At 43.2% G+C, this 13,003-nt stretch overlaps 1 protein-coding gene across 4 annotated transcripts; it reads left to right on the top strand.

Moving 5' to 3' along the window:
* Positions 1-1,066: 1,066 nt before the first annotated feature.
* LOC131883400 (glucose-6-phosphate 1-dehydrogenase-like) lies at positions 1,067-4,835 on the top strand. Of its 4 annotated transcripts, none has more exons than XM_059230864.1 (3): positions 1,067-1,265; positions 2,784-3,261; positions 3,363-4,835. In XM_059230864.1, exons 2-3 carry the CDS (start codon positions 2,980-2,982, stop codon positions 4,641-4,643), a joined length of 1,563 nt encoding a protein of 520 aa, XP_059086847.1. In that variant the 5' UTR covers positions 1,067-1,265; positions 2,784-2,979; the 3' UTR covers positions 4,644-4,835. The 4 variants fall into 4 exon arrangements, with proteins under 4 accessions (XP_059086847.1, XP_059086849.1, XP_059086848.1 ...); XM_059230866.1 differs by lacking the exon at positions 1,067-1,265 and adding an exon at positions 1,623-1,738; XM_059230865.1 differs by lacking the exon at positions 1,067-1,265 and adding an exon at positions 2,092-2,248.
* The last annotated feature ends 8,168 nt before the right edge of the window (positions 4,836-13,003 follow it).

The raw sequence follows: 13,003 nt of genomic DNA, 5'->3' as shown, positions 1-13,003 counted from the left end.
TACAAGCTCAACCGATTGCTTGGATTTATGCATTCATTTATTCATTCATTCATCTATATCCTGGATTGTTTCTATTTTGAATCCATTGATGGCTGGGGGTGGTTTGATTGATATCAAACTGACAACTAGCCTAAGGTTTAACATACGCCAACCTTCTTCGAGACCCTCAATCAAACCCGTGGATCATCTCCCAAAGCATCGAGATTCAGACTCTGCAGTACATAAATGTATTCACTTTAAATTAGGGCTGTAACGAATTATTCAGATGACTCGTTAAGCTCGAGTCTTTATTTGAATCTTAGGTATTTTGAAAGATTCGAAGTTCATTTTATATGACCTGAGCTCTTGTTGTTGCCACAATGCTTTCAACATGTAGCATGAATTTGTAATTTTTGGGCTTTTCTTTTTGTAATGTTGTGCCGCCGCAAAACAACTCAAATATTCGACATGAAAAAAATGTTTTCTTTGCGAAACAGCTGCAACTATAAATGAAGGAATGCCCTTTGCTAATTATTGTCACTTCTGAACTTGTCAAGGTAAACAATCATTTGACTCGAGCCATTGTCTAGGAGTCGTGTATAGCCCTATTTTGAAGTTTTGCCTACATTTAGCACTCATCCCTAGCGTAAAGATCAGAGACTTCTACTACTAGTGGTAGTAGTAGTACTACTACTAAAATTACGTCCACCTCGCAGCCCCTTGAATTCCTCATGCGTGGACACTTCGTCTATTCCAAGGAGTCCGTATACTCTTGGATGGAGCCGGCCGAAACCCCTGAATGAATAGGGTCCGCACTCCCTGAACTGTCTATATGTACAATCTCTGTATATTTCGAGGAACCTGTATCTCCTGTTTCTCTAGAGGCTTGAAGGGCTAGAGCTACAGCCTCTTACAGCCGTGCAGAAGTTCACCGAGTCCACCTCTGCGAAGTGATCATGTGTGCTAGAGTGTGTGGAAATGTAGCTAGTACTACGATAATGTTATACGCCCCGCTTGTCCTGACTGAGAGCCCCTTGAATGTGCGTACGGCTCATTGGCCGGCACACAAGATGATACCAATTTTATATACTCTCGATTTTCGCCCTTTTCTTGCCACAGTTTAGTCAGGGAGATTGGTTCGGATGGAGCCAGAGTGCATGAGTGAGTGTAGAACAAGAACGAGACGAACTCGACTCAAAAGGTGATTGGAAGTTTTGACCTCATCACTGTACTTCTAAGGTGTCAATCTGTTCCATCAGAGTGATTTGTTCGATCGCGTTGACAGGGTGAGTGGGATATCTTACTGAATGTCATAGAAACACATGAACTCGTCCATAAAAACCTGTTGTCAGGAGGATGGAACACTCCCTTAATTTTTTTGAACCACGAAACAATGAAAAAAAAACGTCTAATCAACATATAGAGATTGCATCCCAACCACTTGATGGTAGCATGTGGCATTGCGGCGCGATGATGCAGCCTTGCGTGAAACCATTGGGAAATAGATATTGCTACATAACTTTAAAAAAAAACAAGTCCTCGAACGACTTGCTTCGTTCAAACAAATTATGCACACCCGGCCACCACGACAAACACATTTTTCAAATGCCTTGTTTCCCCTCCCTCACTTGAATGTCCTTCATTTGCTCGGAATCAACAGTTGTCAAACAAACTCCAAGCTTGGGAGAGATAAAATAAAACAACGTTTGAGGCTGCAAATTGCGACTTGTCCTCGAAAAGGTCGTGAATGACAAGCTTGGTGAGAAATGTTAACTTTCCTCATGGTGGAAACTTTCGCTAAGTTGAACGTGTATCTGAACCGGAAAGGGCAATTTTTGGCCCGAATCTTGCGTTAAGGCATTCAGTATTGATTTCCGCGTGTAAACAATACTTGAATGGACGGCCCAGCAGTTGGTATTAGAGAATGGTAGGAGCGTTTTACGAGACCCTTGAAGGAAGCAAGGTGTATGTGGCTAAACAAGCAGACGGTCTTTGTATTCTTTAGTCATTAGATCTCAAACATGCTGTCAACTAAAGAAAACCTGGTGAGAAGGGTAGAGTTCAAAGGAGACGTATTCAATACACTTTAAGGTAGACTAATCGCTTTAGTGCCTGGGATACACGGTGTGTTTTGAGGCTTCATCGTGAACATTCGTCACAACACTCGGAAACATAAGATTCATGGAGTGAGGGGACTTCAGAGTCATTCGGAAACCAACAGTTGCTCCAGACATCCCGGAAATCTCCAAAAGATTCCAAGTGACGGCAGGTGATCTTCATTTAGTCGTTGATGTCTCCTGCAATAAAGAGTGATCTTGATAGTTGGCGGAGACGGACATTCAAGGAAAATAGGGTGTCTCGCTACCACTCCAACTCTTCGGGAACTGGGTCAACTCCTCAATGCTACACTCATCAGTAGTGGGCAACCGTTCAATTGTCTTGGGTTTGGGGGATAGGGGTAACAGGAAAATTAATCCGATGACCAGTTTCTGCCATTTTTTCCCGCACCCGTTTTAGTAGCTTGCTTGAAACAACCCTGTTGTTAACAGGAAAACTGTTGACCTACTCGTTGTGTAGCCCACATAACCCCTCCTTGGTAACACTTCCAATAAAGCGGAGTTTTGGGCGACAACGAGTGAAACAAAGCTGTGGTTAGATCAGTTTCGAATTGGTCTTAGCAACGACAGGATCTCCTTAGACTGTAGACTAAGTTATTTTGTAAGTTCCCCCACTTAGCCATAAAAACCAGCGCGGATGTCTGGACCTGAATTGTCTCTCGATAACATGCTGTCTTCGTGCTTTAGGTAACACCCATTCCTTGCGTTCAAACTGGGGAGTGTACCGAGCTGCAGTGCTGTCTCCGAGCAAGAAGAGTCCGCCCTTTTTTCTCCACCTGAGGCAAAGAATCACTTGAGGAGTCCGAGACAGGAATCCCTAGGAGGAATCCTCTCATTCTCATCGGAGTCCGTACCATCACCAAGCGATTCAACTGCCGATACAATGGACCCCTTAGCGGTGCATGATGATTGCAACCAAAAGGGATTGGAGCTCCTTATCAAGAGCTTGAAGAAGATCCAAGTGGAATACCAATCAGGGCAAGGATGCACGCATATCTTCACCATCTTTGGCGCCTCTGGCGATTTGGCCAAGAAGAAGATTTACCCGACCATGTGGGCTTTGTACAGGGATTCGTTGATTCCCGAGAACACGCAAGTGTTTGGCTATGCCCGTTCCGATCTCAAAGTCGAGGACATTCGCAAGAAGTGCGAGCCCTACATTAAGGTGAGTTCAATGGTTCGGCGAATTGATCCCAAGCAAAATTGGAGTTCAGTTCCAGGAAGTCCATGGATGGGTTAATAATGGCTCAAATGTGTTTTTCGTAGTTGAAATCCGGGGAGGAAGAAACCTTTGAGAAGTTCTGGGCGGCCAACCAATACGTTCGTGGCACCTATGACAAGCGCACCGACTTTGAGCATTTGAACCACGCTTTGACTCGGGCCGAGGACAATAAACGTGAAAACAACCGCATTTTCTATCTGGCCTTGCCCTCGTCCGTGTTCATGGAGTCCACCAAGCACATCCGAGAGACTTGCATGGCCGAGAGGGGTTGGACTCGAGTGATCATTGAGAAACCTTTTGGCTACGACGCCGATTCATCCGAGAAACTCAGCAAACATCTCAGTGGACTCTTTACTGAAGAGCAGTTGTACCGCATCGATCATTACCTTGGGAAGGAGATGGTCCAGAACCTCATGACACTTCGCTTTGCCAACAACCTTTACACGAGAAGTTGGGACCGGGACTCGATAGCCTCGGTGACCATCACCTTCAAGGAACCTTTTGGAACTCAAGGGCGTGGAGGATACTTCGACCAGTCTGGTATTATTCGGGACATCTTGCAAAATCACCTCCTCCAAATCTTGTGCCTGGCCGCGATGGAGAAACCTGCTAGCACCAGTCCGGATGATATTCGCGATGAGAAGGTCAAGGTTTTGAAGACCATTCCCGCCATCACCATTGAAGACTGCGTTCTCGGACAATATGTCGGCGACCCAAATGGAAAAGACGAGGATTCCAAATTGGGGTACAAGGACGACGACACCGTTCCCAAAGACTCCGTCACACCCACTTATGCTGCGTTAGTACTGCGCATTAACAACGAGCGATGGGAAGGCGTGCCATTCATTATGCGGGCGGGTAAGGCCCTCAATGAGAGGAAAGCCGAGCTGCGCATTCAATACCGGGACGTACCTGGCAATATCTTCTCGAAAACACCGTCTCGAAACGAACTGGTTCTTCGAGTTCAGCCGAATGAAGCCATCTATTGTAAGATGATGAACAAGAGCCCCGGTATGAGCTTCACTATGGAGGAGTCCGAACTCGACCTGACCTACAGGAATCGCTACGCCGATGCCAAACTGCCCGAGGCCTATGAGCGCCTCATCTTGGACGTGTTTGTCGGTTCTCAAATGCATTTTGTGCGCACGGACGAGCTTCGAGAGGCTTGGAGAATCTTCACGCCGATTTTGCACAAGATTGAAGGTGAAAAGGTCCAGCCGATTCCTTACAAATATGGAACCCGAGGACCAAAGGAAGCGGACGAGTTGGCGGCGAAGAACAACTTTGTGTATACCGGTACCTACTCATGGAACAGCGACCTCTAGAGGTGAAACGGACAAGTCGTCCCCATATTAAGTGACTGAAGAGAAGGCAGGGAATCACTTGAAAAAGGGTTGTTAAAGTGTATATAAAGTGTAATCTTACATTAACATTTGTTATGAAATTATCATTGGTCCATCATATCTGTATTTTGTCATATTATCGAGAAAGTAAAACCATTTCAGTCCAGACCAAAATCGCTCGCTTGTATTCTTGTCTAAATAGAGATTTTAGCCATAATCTATTCACCAACAACGCGTAGACCTCTGCACAAAACATGCCATTCTAAACGCGAGATTACCCAGCACATGTTGGGACGTTCAAGATTGTAAATGGAAAAGATAGGAATTAGTCTTGGCGGCAGGGGGTCTGGAGCTCATAGATTTGTTGCTGTGTCATTCCCATATTCGGATGTGTGGAATTGGATTCAACTCTTGACGATCTAGCCAAAGGTCAAACTGACATAGGTGAAGGGTACTTTCATTAAGAACCCTGCTCTCATTTTCCCCGTGGAATGAGTGATCTCGTGGACTTCCATTAACGACCGGGAATCACTCCATTCGTCCATCTTGATCTCGCCCAAGACTGCAGTCGCAGTACATTTTCGTCGCATGCAACATGAATCATGAATTGCATTGGAATAGGTTTCAAAATCCCAACCATTTCCCCACCTTTGTTTTCCAAATACTGCCGAAGGGGCAATGAATGAGAAGAGAGAAAGAGGGGGGATATCTCGTAAGAACCATTCTCATTCTACTCAGACGTGCGATCAGTCTCAGTTCCAATGGAATGTTACAAATAGCCTCAGCTTCCCCCAATCGCATTATTGGAGTTAATGCGATCAGAGCTCTTTGAAAAAAAAAATTGTGGTGCCAATCTCTCAATGCACGATCAGGGATGATGAATTTTAGATCTCTATCATTCTCTATTTTGCTATGGGGCGAACAAGTTTAAGTTGGACATGCTCTTCAACAAAGGAATGGGAGCTTGGATTTGGCGGCGTAATTCTTTTCATTAAAATTTAAGTGCTATACCTAGGTCATTAAATCATGAACCTGCAAACTATTAACCCTAAACCAGAATCGTTTCTGACCTTCACCTGAATTAGCTTAGTAGACTTTCCACAATAGTCAGGGATGGATGGCCCCTCTAGGTAAGCGCTTGATACTCTGGAACAGCTTTTTAAGCCGTCATGTTGGTTATTGACAATGACAAGCAAGTTCCAGTTAGAAAAATGCTTTGCATGATCTCTCTGTGAAAAAAGGACGATGAAACACCTCTTATGAGTGAACTGTGCCCGGACATTCTCCAGAGGAATGATCACTATTTTTGCCACTTCCAAAACCTGCGATCTCATTGGAACCCCTTTTAAGGGAGGATCGGCAGGATAAGCCCAATTACGAGGGGTCTGACCAAATTTGGAGATACAATCTCAACATAGGTAGGCTGACGTCCTCCAAGATTCCTTCGGCAAACACGATTCAAGGATGGAATAACAAAGGCGTTACGATGCTTCCTTGAAGATCTCCTTGCCTCACTGTGCTACATACAGTTCCTTTTAACCCAGCCCACAAGATGCATTTCACACTGAGGGGTCACGAATTACCAATCCATGATTGGAAATCTGCGTGTCTCACCTGAAATAATTGAAAAATACCCTTTTCCCGATAACAGCCGTCAATTCTTAAACGAAAAAAACCTGGGATAAGATTCCAATTTCAACCATGCATTCGGTCCAACTATCGGACCCTGTCATAGAGATAAAATCATTAAAGCAAGGCCAACCACATTGACAGAGGGAAATCAAGAACTGAATACACTTCAAACCCCATTGACCTACAAAGCAATGTTCAGTATTGGGTATCTTGGGACTTTAATGCGTGCATTCATTATCCTGCACACTGTTGTATTATCTGTATGTACGGTACGTTCTGTATTATGTGCGGACGAGGGTCGTTAATTTCTTGTAATAGGTGGAAACTTGATGATGGATATGCTTTTTGGCCTATTCATTTCCATAATTGAATTGTTCTCCATGGTCCTCAGGTGACGATGGGGAGTTGGAGACCCTCAAAATGATGATGAAGCGGAAGATGGATGATGATCGTTTTCGAGAACCCTCTTTCCCAATTCAATTTCAACAAACCTGAAGCAATTATCCATTCTGAGAAGATGCAACAGAGAGGGCATTATTTTTGACTGAAGCTTGCCTAGTCAATCTATTTGCAATGAGAGTCCGACTGCACCATAGTAAAGATTTATCTTATCAAGGTTGTAAGCAACGGCTCCGTTTGAGAACAAAATGGAAGAAGAATCACATCGGGGAGGAATACTTGTGTCGACAAGGACATTTCTTGTAATATGAAGCTTTTTGAATATCATGTACAGGTGAACATTTGATGTCCACTTGTAATATTATATAATTCAAGGCACTGTCTGTTTGATAACTTGAAAGGTAATGTGATCCAAACTCAAATCGTGTCTTGAATTGATTCCACAATTATTACAAACATGTGACCATGTGAGGGAGAACTTAGTTGTAGAAATAAGATCAGTGTAAGGGTCATTCAAACGCACTTTTTGACCTGTTTGAACGCTCAATAATCAAGGAATGAGGTGAAATATCAAAACGTAACCAAAGATTTGTGCAAAAGCAGATGAACGTAATATTTCGTTTCCTAAATAAGCCCTCTGTTCGCTAACTACCATAGATCTAGTGTCAGTTGCCGTGGTTGAGACATTATGAGGCAATTTATCATGCCTAGTTTGATCGACTCAAATAACCCACTTGTGTTAGAGTCGTCATCATCACAATCATCATTATTTCAAGACCTTCAGGCCATTTCCATCGATCCAACGCACGATAATGCGCTCTCAGTTGATCCAAAGCGGTGGACCCAAGCCTTGAAAGCGCCATAAAAAACATGACTCTGATTCCATTTCAAATGGCACAAATCCCATGGCTGACCATTTTGTTGCGTGGCTTACAAGGAATGGACTTTGGGTCAGATCCCTTTGAATTGCCCTCCTCGTCAACGATCCTTTAGAATCTACCTCTCAACAGCTTTTGCATCAAAGACCCGGATCCATTTGATCTCGTTCAACACCTTTTCCAATCTTCTCCCTGCCAACATTCCAAATCCGCTCATGCACGTGATCTTGCAAATGACTCCTCGTTTTCACTAGACATGAATGCGAATCAAGAATCCACCAAGTTTGTTGACCTCCCTTATAACAATACGGACATAATTGAATCCATTTAAGAGCGAGCGAAGTGACAATGAAGTCATGATTTCAATCCAATTGCAAAAGTGCCAATAAATGTCTTTTCCAAGCATCTCGATGCGTCGCTCTAAAGATATTCAAGCATTGCCAGATCAATGCTTGAACTGTGAAATTGCTGCATAAACCTGAATTCAGGCTCGCTAGGGTCATCATTCCAAGACTACTTGGATGCCAGTATTAATCTGGATAATGGCTCCTCTCTTTTTACATCACCCATGGTCTCCTTTGATACTATCATATTCTGGATCAGGTTTGGCCTTTGTTGCATGAAAGATCATCCGTCTTATTGTGGAAACTTATTATGTGGATATCCATCCAGATACCTGACATATATTTCATCGAAATACACTTGGAAACGAAGCTTCACCAAATAGTCGCAAGGTATTGTGCATTTATTTCGCATTTTAGACATATCTAAGCATTTTGCATTTGCTTTAGTCCTATCATGAAATTTGTCCACCGCACTGAAATAATTCTCTTCAAACAATGGTCAGTGGTAACAAAAGGGTCCAATTCAATCACATTTGATCTACATAATCCCCATGCATTCGTAGGCGGGCTCAGCTCCAAATTGGACGTCAAGAAATGAATCCAAAAAAAGGGTCATGTCTCTTTCTTTCTGAATGTAAGTCTGGCACCATTCAGTGTCCACGTGGTGTACGTGCATGCGTTACAATGATCCTTTCAGGGTAAAGCGGTGCTTCACATGGGTAATCCTCCAAGACTTTTCAGAGCTCTCATACTTGGCCTCGATGGTATCAAGTTAATCTTCAAAGTGTACGTTTCAGTTTATTTCTGATACACGTAAGCAGCCTGTTTGAAACGCTAAACGTCAACTTGGATCCACCTCATCCACAAACAGGTCCATGAGAAATATTGACTGTACGAGTTTAAACTGTGTATAAATCATATTTGAAAGCAGGCACTTAAAACTGGACTCCGAAATTGAATGTCATCGGTGACATTTCAAAGCAAAAGGTTCGTATGTAGAAGAACATGACATCAACACCCTTGCCTTGTGTTTCATTTCGAATGACATTGATCTGTCTGAGGATTCAAATCTTAAGGGCGTGTCAAGCCCTCTGTGGCCAAACACTCAAGAAAGGGCAGCCCTAGGTCCACGATTCCTGCACTCTGAACGACTGTGTACGTTGATAGTAACGGAGGGACTGTAGCAAAGGGAAAGAATAATCTCTAAATGTACCTTGTCTCTTTGTGTTTCTCTCTACCTGAATGAATCACGGGTATATGTATGGTCGAGAGAATTCGGTTCAAGGTTCCGTCTCTGGAGAAATAATGACCACAATTTTGAGGTACCGAAAGAAATCACCCACCAATGTGGAGACTATCTTGAGCAAACCTCTGCTCTGGTTCTCCTTAAGGGAATGCTTGTCCATTCTGAGATTTATGACTTCCAATCGGGAGCAATTGACGATACGACGACGTGAAACTCACCTCTCGGCTCTAGCTCAAAAAAATCGGTCTGGGAGTGTTAGAAACATATCGACACGAGTATAATTCTTTGAGCTGGATCTGGAGGTCTTAATAATATGAAAATAATGGCCCCTCATGTGTTCAACAATTGAGTCATTGGGAGGGCTCAGCCGACCGAAATGTTGAGTACCTCTTCAAAGGGCGGCAAGCCAGCAAAACTGAAATGCTTGATCGATCACTTGGTCCGTCCAGTTGAGCGAGCTAGCGGAGGTCGACATGGAATTGATCGTGGTTGGGAGCGAATTCACATTCGTCTTTGACATTGAAAATTCATGAGCCAGCCGAAGATCAACATTTCTGAGCATTTCCAAGACATTCCGAATGCGCAGTATCAAGTTGGGTGATACAGGAAATTGGCTCATCTCCAGCCAGATTGTCGGTGTGTGTTGGGGTTGCCACCAGACATGATCCAGATTAATCACTGAAGGATGGTAACAGATATGAAATGTTGAAGAGCTGAACGGTGTGGCGCTATTCAATATTGGGAGATATTAGAGTCTCTCTGTGTGTTCTATAGTCCTGTCGTTTAGTCATGATTAATGGTCGGCTCTGTGGGCATCTGTTATGAGGAGTTTTGGGTGGAGTCCATTGTACGGATGTAAGTAGAGTGTGTACGGCCGAGTAATGGTTCGTTTGATTGTTTATTAGGCCACATTTGTCGATTACTTGTAATTTGGACCTAATGCGAGACAATGGGAAGCAAAAAGCATGTAATTTCAAATTTCATCTCGAATAGTTTTCACTCGTCGACCACGGCACATAATATTGTCCCCCCCCCTAAATTCTTGATTCTTGAGGATGTGGATAATACCATGTCCTTGGGGTCTGCAACCCAAGCATTCTAACCACAAGGAGTGGTATCATGGTACAAACCACAAAATTGTGCCCCCTCTATGGAAGAGGTGGCGCTTTATCTGGCGGGAGTATGAGTAACTAGGTCAAGTGAACAAAGGTCCCGTTAGCGAAGATCATAAATCGGGACAACGATTTCAATTTGAGTGACATTGTGTCGGTCACTTTCTGGATGATTGATAACAGAAGGTCCTGTTATTCCCAAAGGGAGCAATTCGACACAAAAGACCTCGTCCTCTTCACAATTTACTATCTATTCATCGAAAGGTAAGGCGGATTTGCTCGCTAATTCTTCGTGCATATGTCCTGTGATTAAGATCTTTGGTTGGCAGACATAATGAATGTTGCCCTAATATCCAAGGAGATTTAACCAGAAGCATTTTTCAAGGCTGAACATAATGACTACCCTTGAGTTTGTTCAGTCAAGATGGCATTATTTCCTCGAAAATTTGGCGAAAACCTGTCACCTAACTTGCCTTTAAAAAGTCGCCATTCTCATCCGAGGAACACCCCGTTCCGTGACTCAGATATAAAGCGTGGAAAAAAGTGAATTCATTTACACACTCAAGAAGCCCATGGCAATCCGGGCTTCATTATGTAGCACAGTCTGAATAGAAGAGCGTTCATTGGGCCCAAAGTCATTAGATACAGAGAAGCGAGCATCAAAAACCTTGTGCCTTATGAACTTTTGGCAATGGTTAACGACTGTTTTCACTTCCTATTAAGTACAGTCGTTTTGAACGAGAGGGAGCAAATGCCAAGAATTGTCTTAAGCTCATGGCCAAATAATTGGAGTAGCACCACCACGAGGTCTGAACACTAGATAATGCTCCATTTTATAAGCACTTGATTGGCTTTGGAAAATACGAGCGAACAACCGACCAACCAACTAACCAACCACGTGGACAATGGTGTGAACAATCACTGCCCTTCCTATTCATCCACCAAGTCTCAATCATCATCCCAGAAGGACAAAGCAGAAAAGGTGAAAACTTTGCTTAAGAAAGAGTTGGCGGAAGAACGTGGTTGACGGAGAAGCGAAAGGTGAAAAAACCATCGAGGCAAATCTCAGGCAGACAAGCTAGGAAACCATCAAAGCCACCGATCGATTCTAAGCTCCGTAGATAGGTAAACTTTAGTTATTTGTAGGGACTGTAGATAATTGAAGCTCGAGAGCTTTGCAAATATTTAGATTAAAAAAAAAATCAATGTTCAAGATAAACTGATTTGTCGGAACATCAATGGAAAAGAAGACAATATAGCGATTCTGTAGCGAGCGTCGAATGAGTAAATTTTCCTTAAAACTTTGAAAGTGCAGGGATGCACTGACAATACCAACAAGCTCGTTTTGCCATTTTTGAACAAATTTTATGTTCTGGCCAAGTTATTCAGGGTGGTTATTCGAAGATTGCACTGAAACTCGTTCCGTTTCTATGAGGATCAAGGATTCTCAAAGAACCGGTCTGTCGAGGGAATGCCGGACAACCCTAGTCCGAGCTTTACAACCCCGGATTGCAGCTTGATTATCCAAGGCGATCCATCTATCCAGTCTTCCCTAATGATAAGTTTAAGCACGCGAGAAAAATCTTCTGCGAGGTCTTTCAATGGTTGGCGAAAGAGATCTTGGCACGAAATTTGCTTCAAAACCAAACTCTGGCTCGACGGATTCGAAATTTGTCAGATTCCGTCGAGAGATAAGTAAACAGGCCCTAGAATTTATGGGATGTGCGTTCGTAATTGTGAGCTTGTTTCACAACCAAATTCAGGGTAGATTGCCACAGAGACAAAGCAACGAGGTATCACATTCGGCACGTAGGAGGTGCAATTTGTGCATTTCAAAATTTATGGACGAGACAAGACACCCCTTGAACCGGGAAAAGGTCCAACGCCCCGTCAAGATGCCTTTCAGAGGTCAGCCATGTACTATTGTTCTTCAGTATCGAGTGTCCGATCTTCCGGTGGCTCCGACTCTTTGGAGAATTGAACGAGACACACACATTCACAACACTCAAGATCAGGATGAAATGGAAAGGGGTCTTTTTAAGAGGTATTTACGAGGGAAATTTGTATGAACTGATGGGCGAAATGCATTGCCTGATCCAGGGGGAAGAAAGGTCACTCGTCAGTTTCCATTGGAGCGGCGTCTCCTTCACTATCATTCTCTGATGGCAAGTATGCTGGAAATGGATAACAAATGAGCTCAATTTTCTCTAGCCACTAGCAATCCTCGTCTGTTCGTGGAAGGGCCCCCAAGGATAAATCCTCACACAAATGAGGATAGGAATGCATGATGAACAGGGAATTTTTTTTGACTTTACGAAAAGTCCTCTTTGTGGATTGACATTGACTTTGATGGCAATCAAAATGGTTCTTCCATTACCGATAGCCAATTTTTCCTCATTTCATGATGGCTTTGCAAGAAAAGGCATTTTTGAATAGCACTCTTTTCACAGAAAGAGAAGCGCCCGCAATGAGTTTACGAATAAAAATTGTCGGCTTAAAAACGACGACATGCAATGCATGATCCGATTCTTTTATCAAGGGTTTTATAATAAAAGTCATTTGCCATTTATGCTCTTTTAACCTCTGACGACCCAAGTGGAAATGAGTTGAACTTATTTTTTAAGTTGCACAAGTGCAAATTAGGATTTTTTAAATCTTGAAGGGTGTATTCTAATGGCGAGTTTTCTTAGTCTTGAAGTATTTCGTTTTCAAAGGAGTAAACTTACGTTTT

This window comes from Tigriopus californicus, chromosome 7, assembly GCF_007210705.1.
Source record: "Tigriopus californicus strain San Diego chromosome 7, Tcal_SD_v2.1, whole genome shotgun sequence".
NCBI classification, from domain to species: Eukaryota; Metazoa; Arthropoda; class Copepoda; order Harpacticoida; family Harpacticidae; genus Tigriopus; species Tigriopus californicus.
The sequence above is the reverse complement of the archived record's forward strand: the minus strand, read 5'-3'. Positions and strand labels throughout refer to the sequence as shown.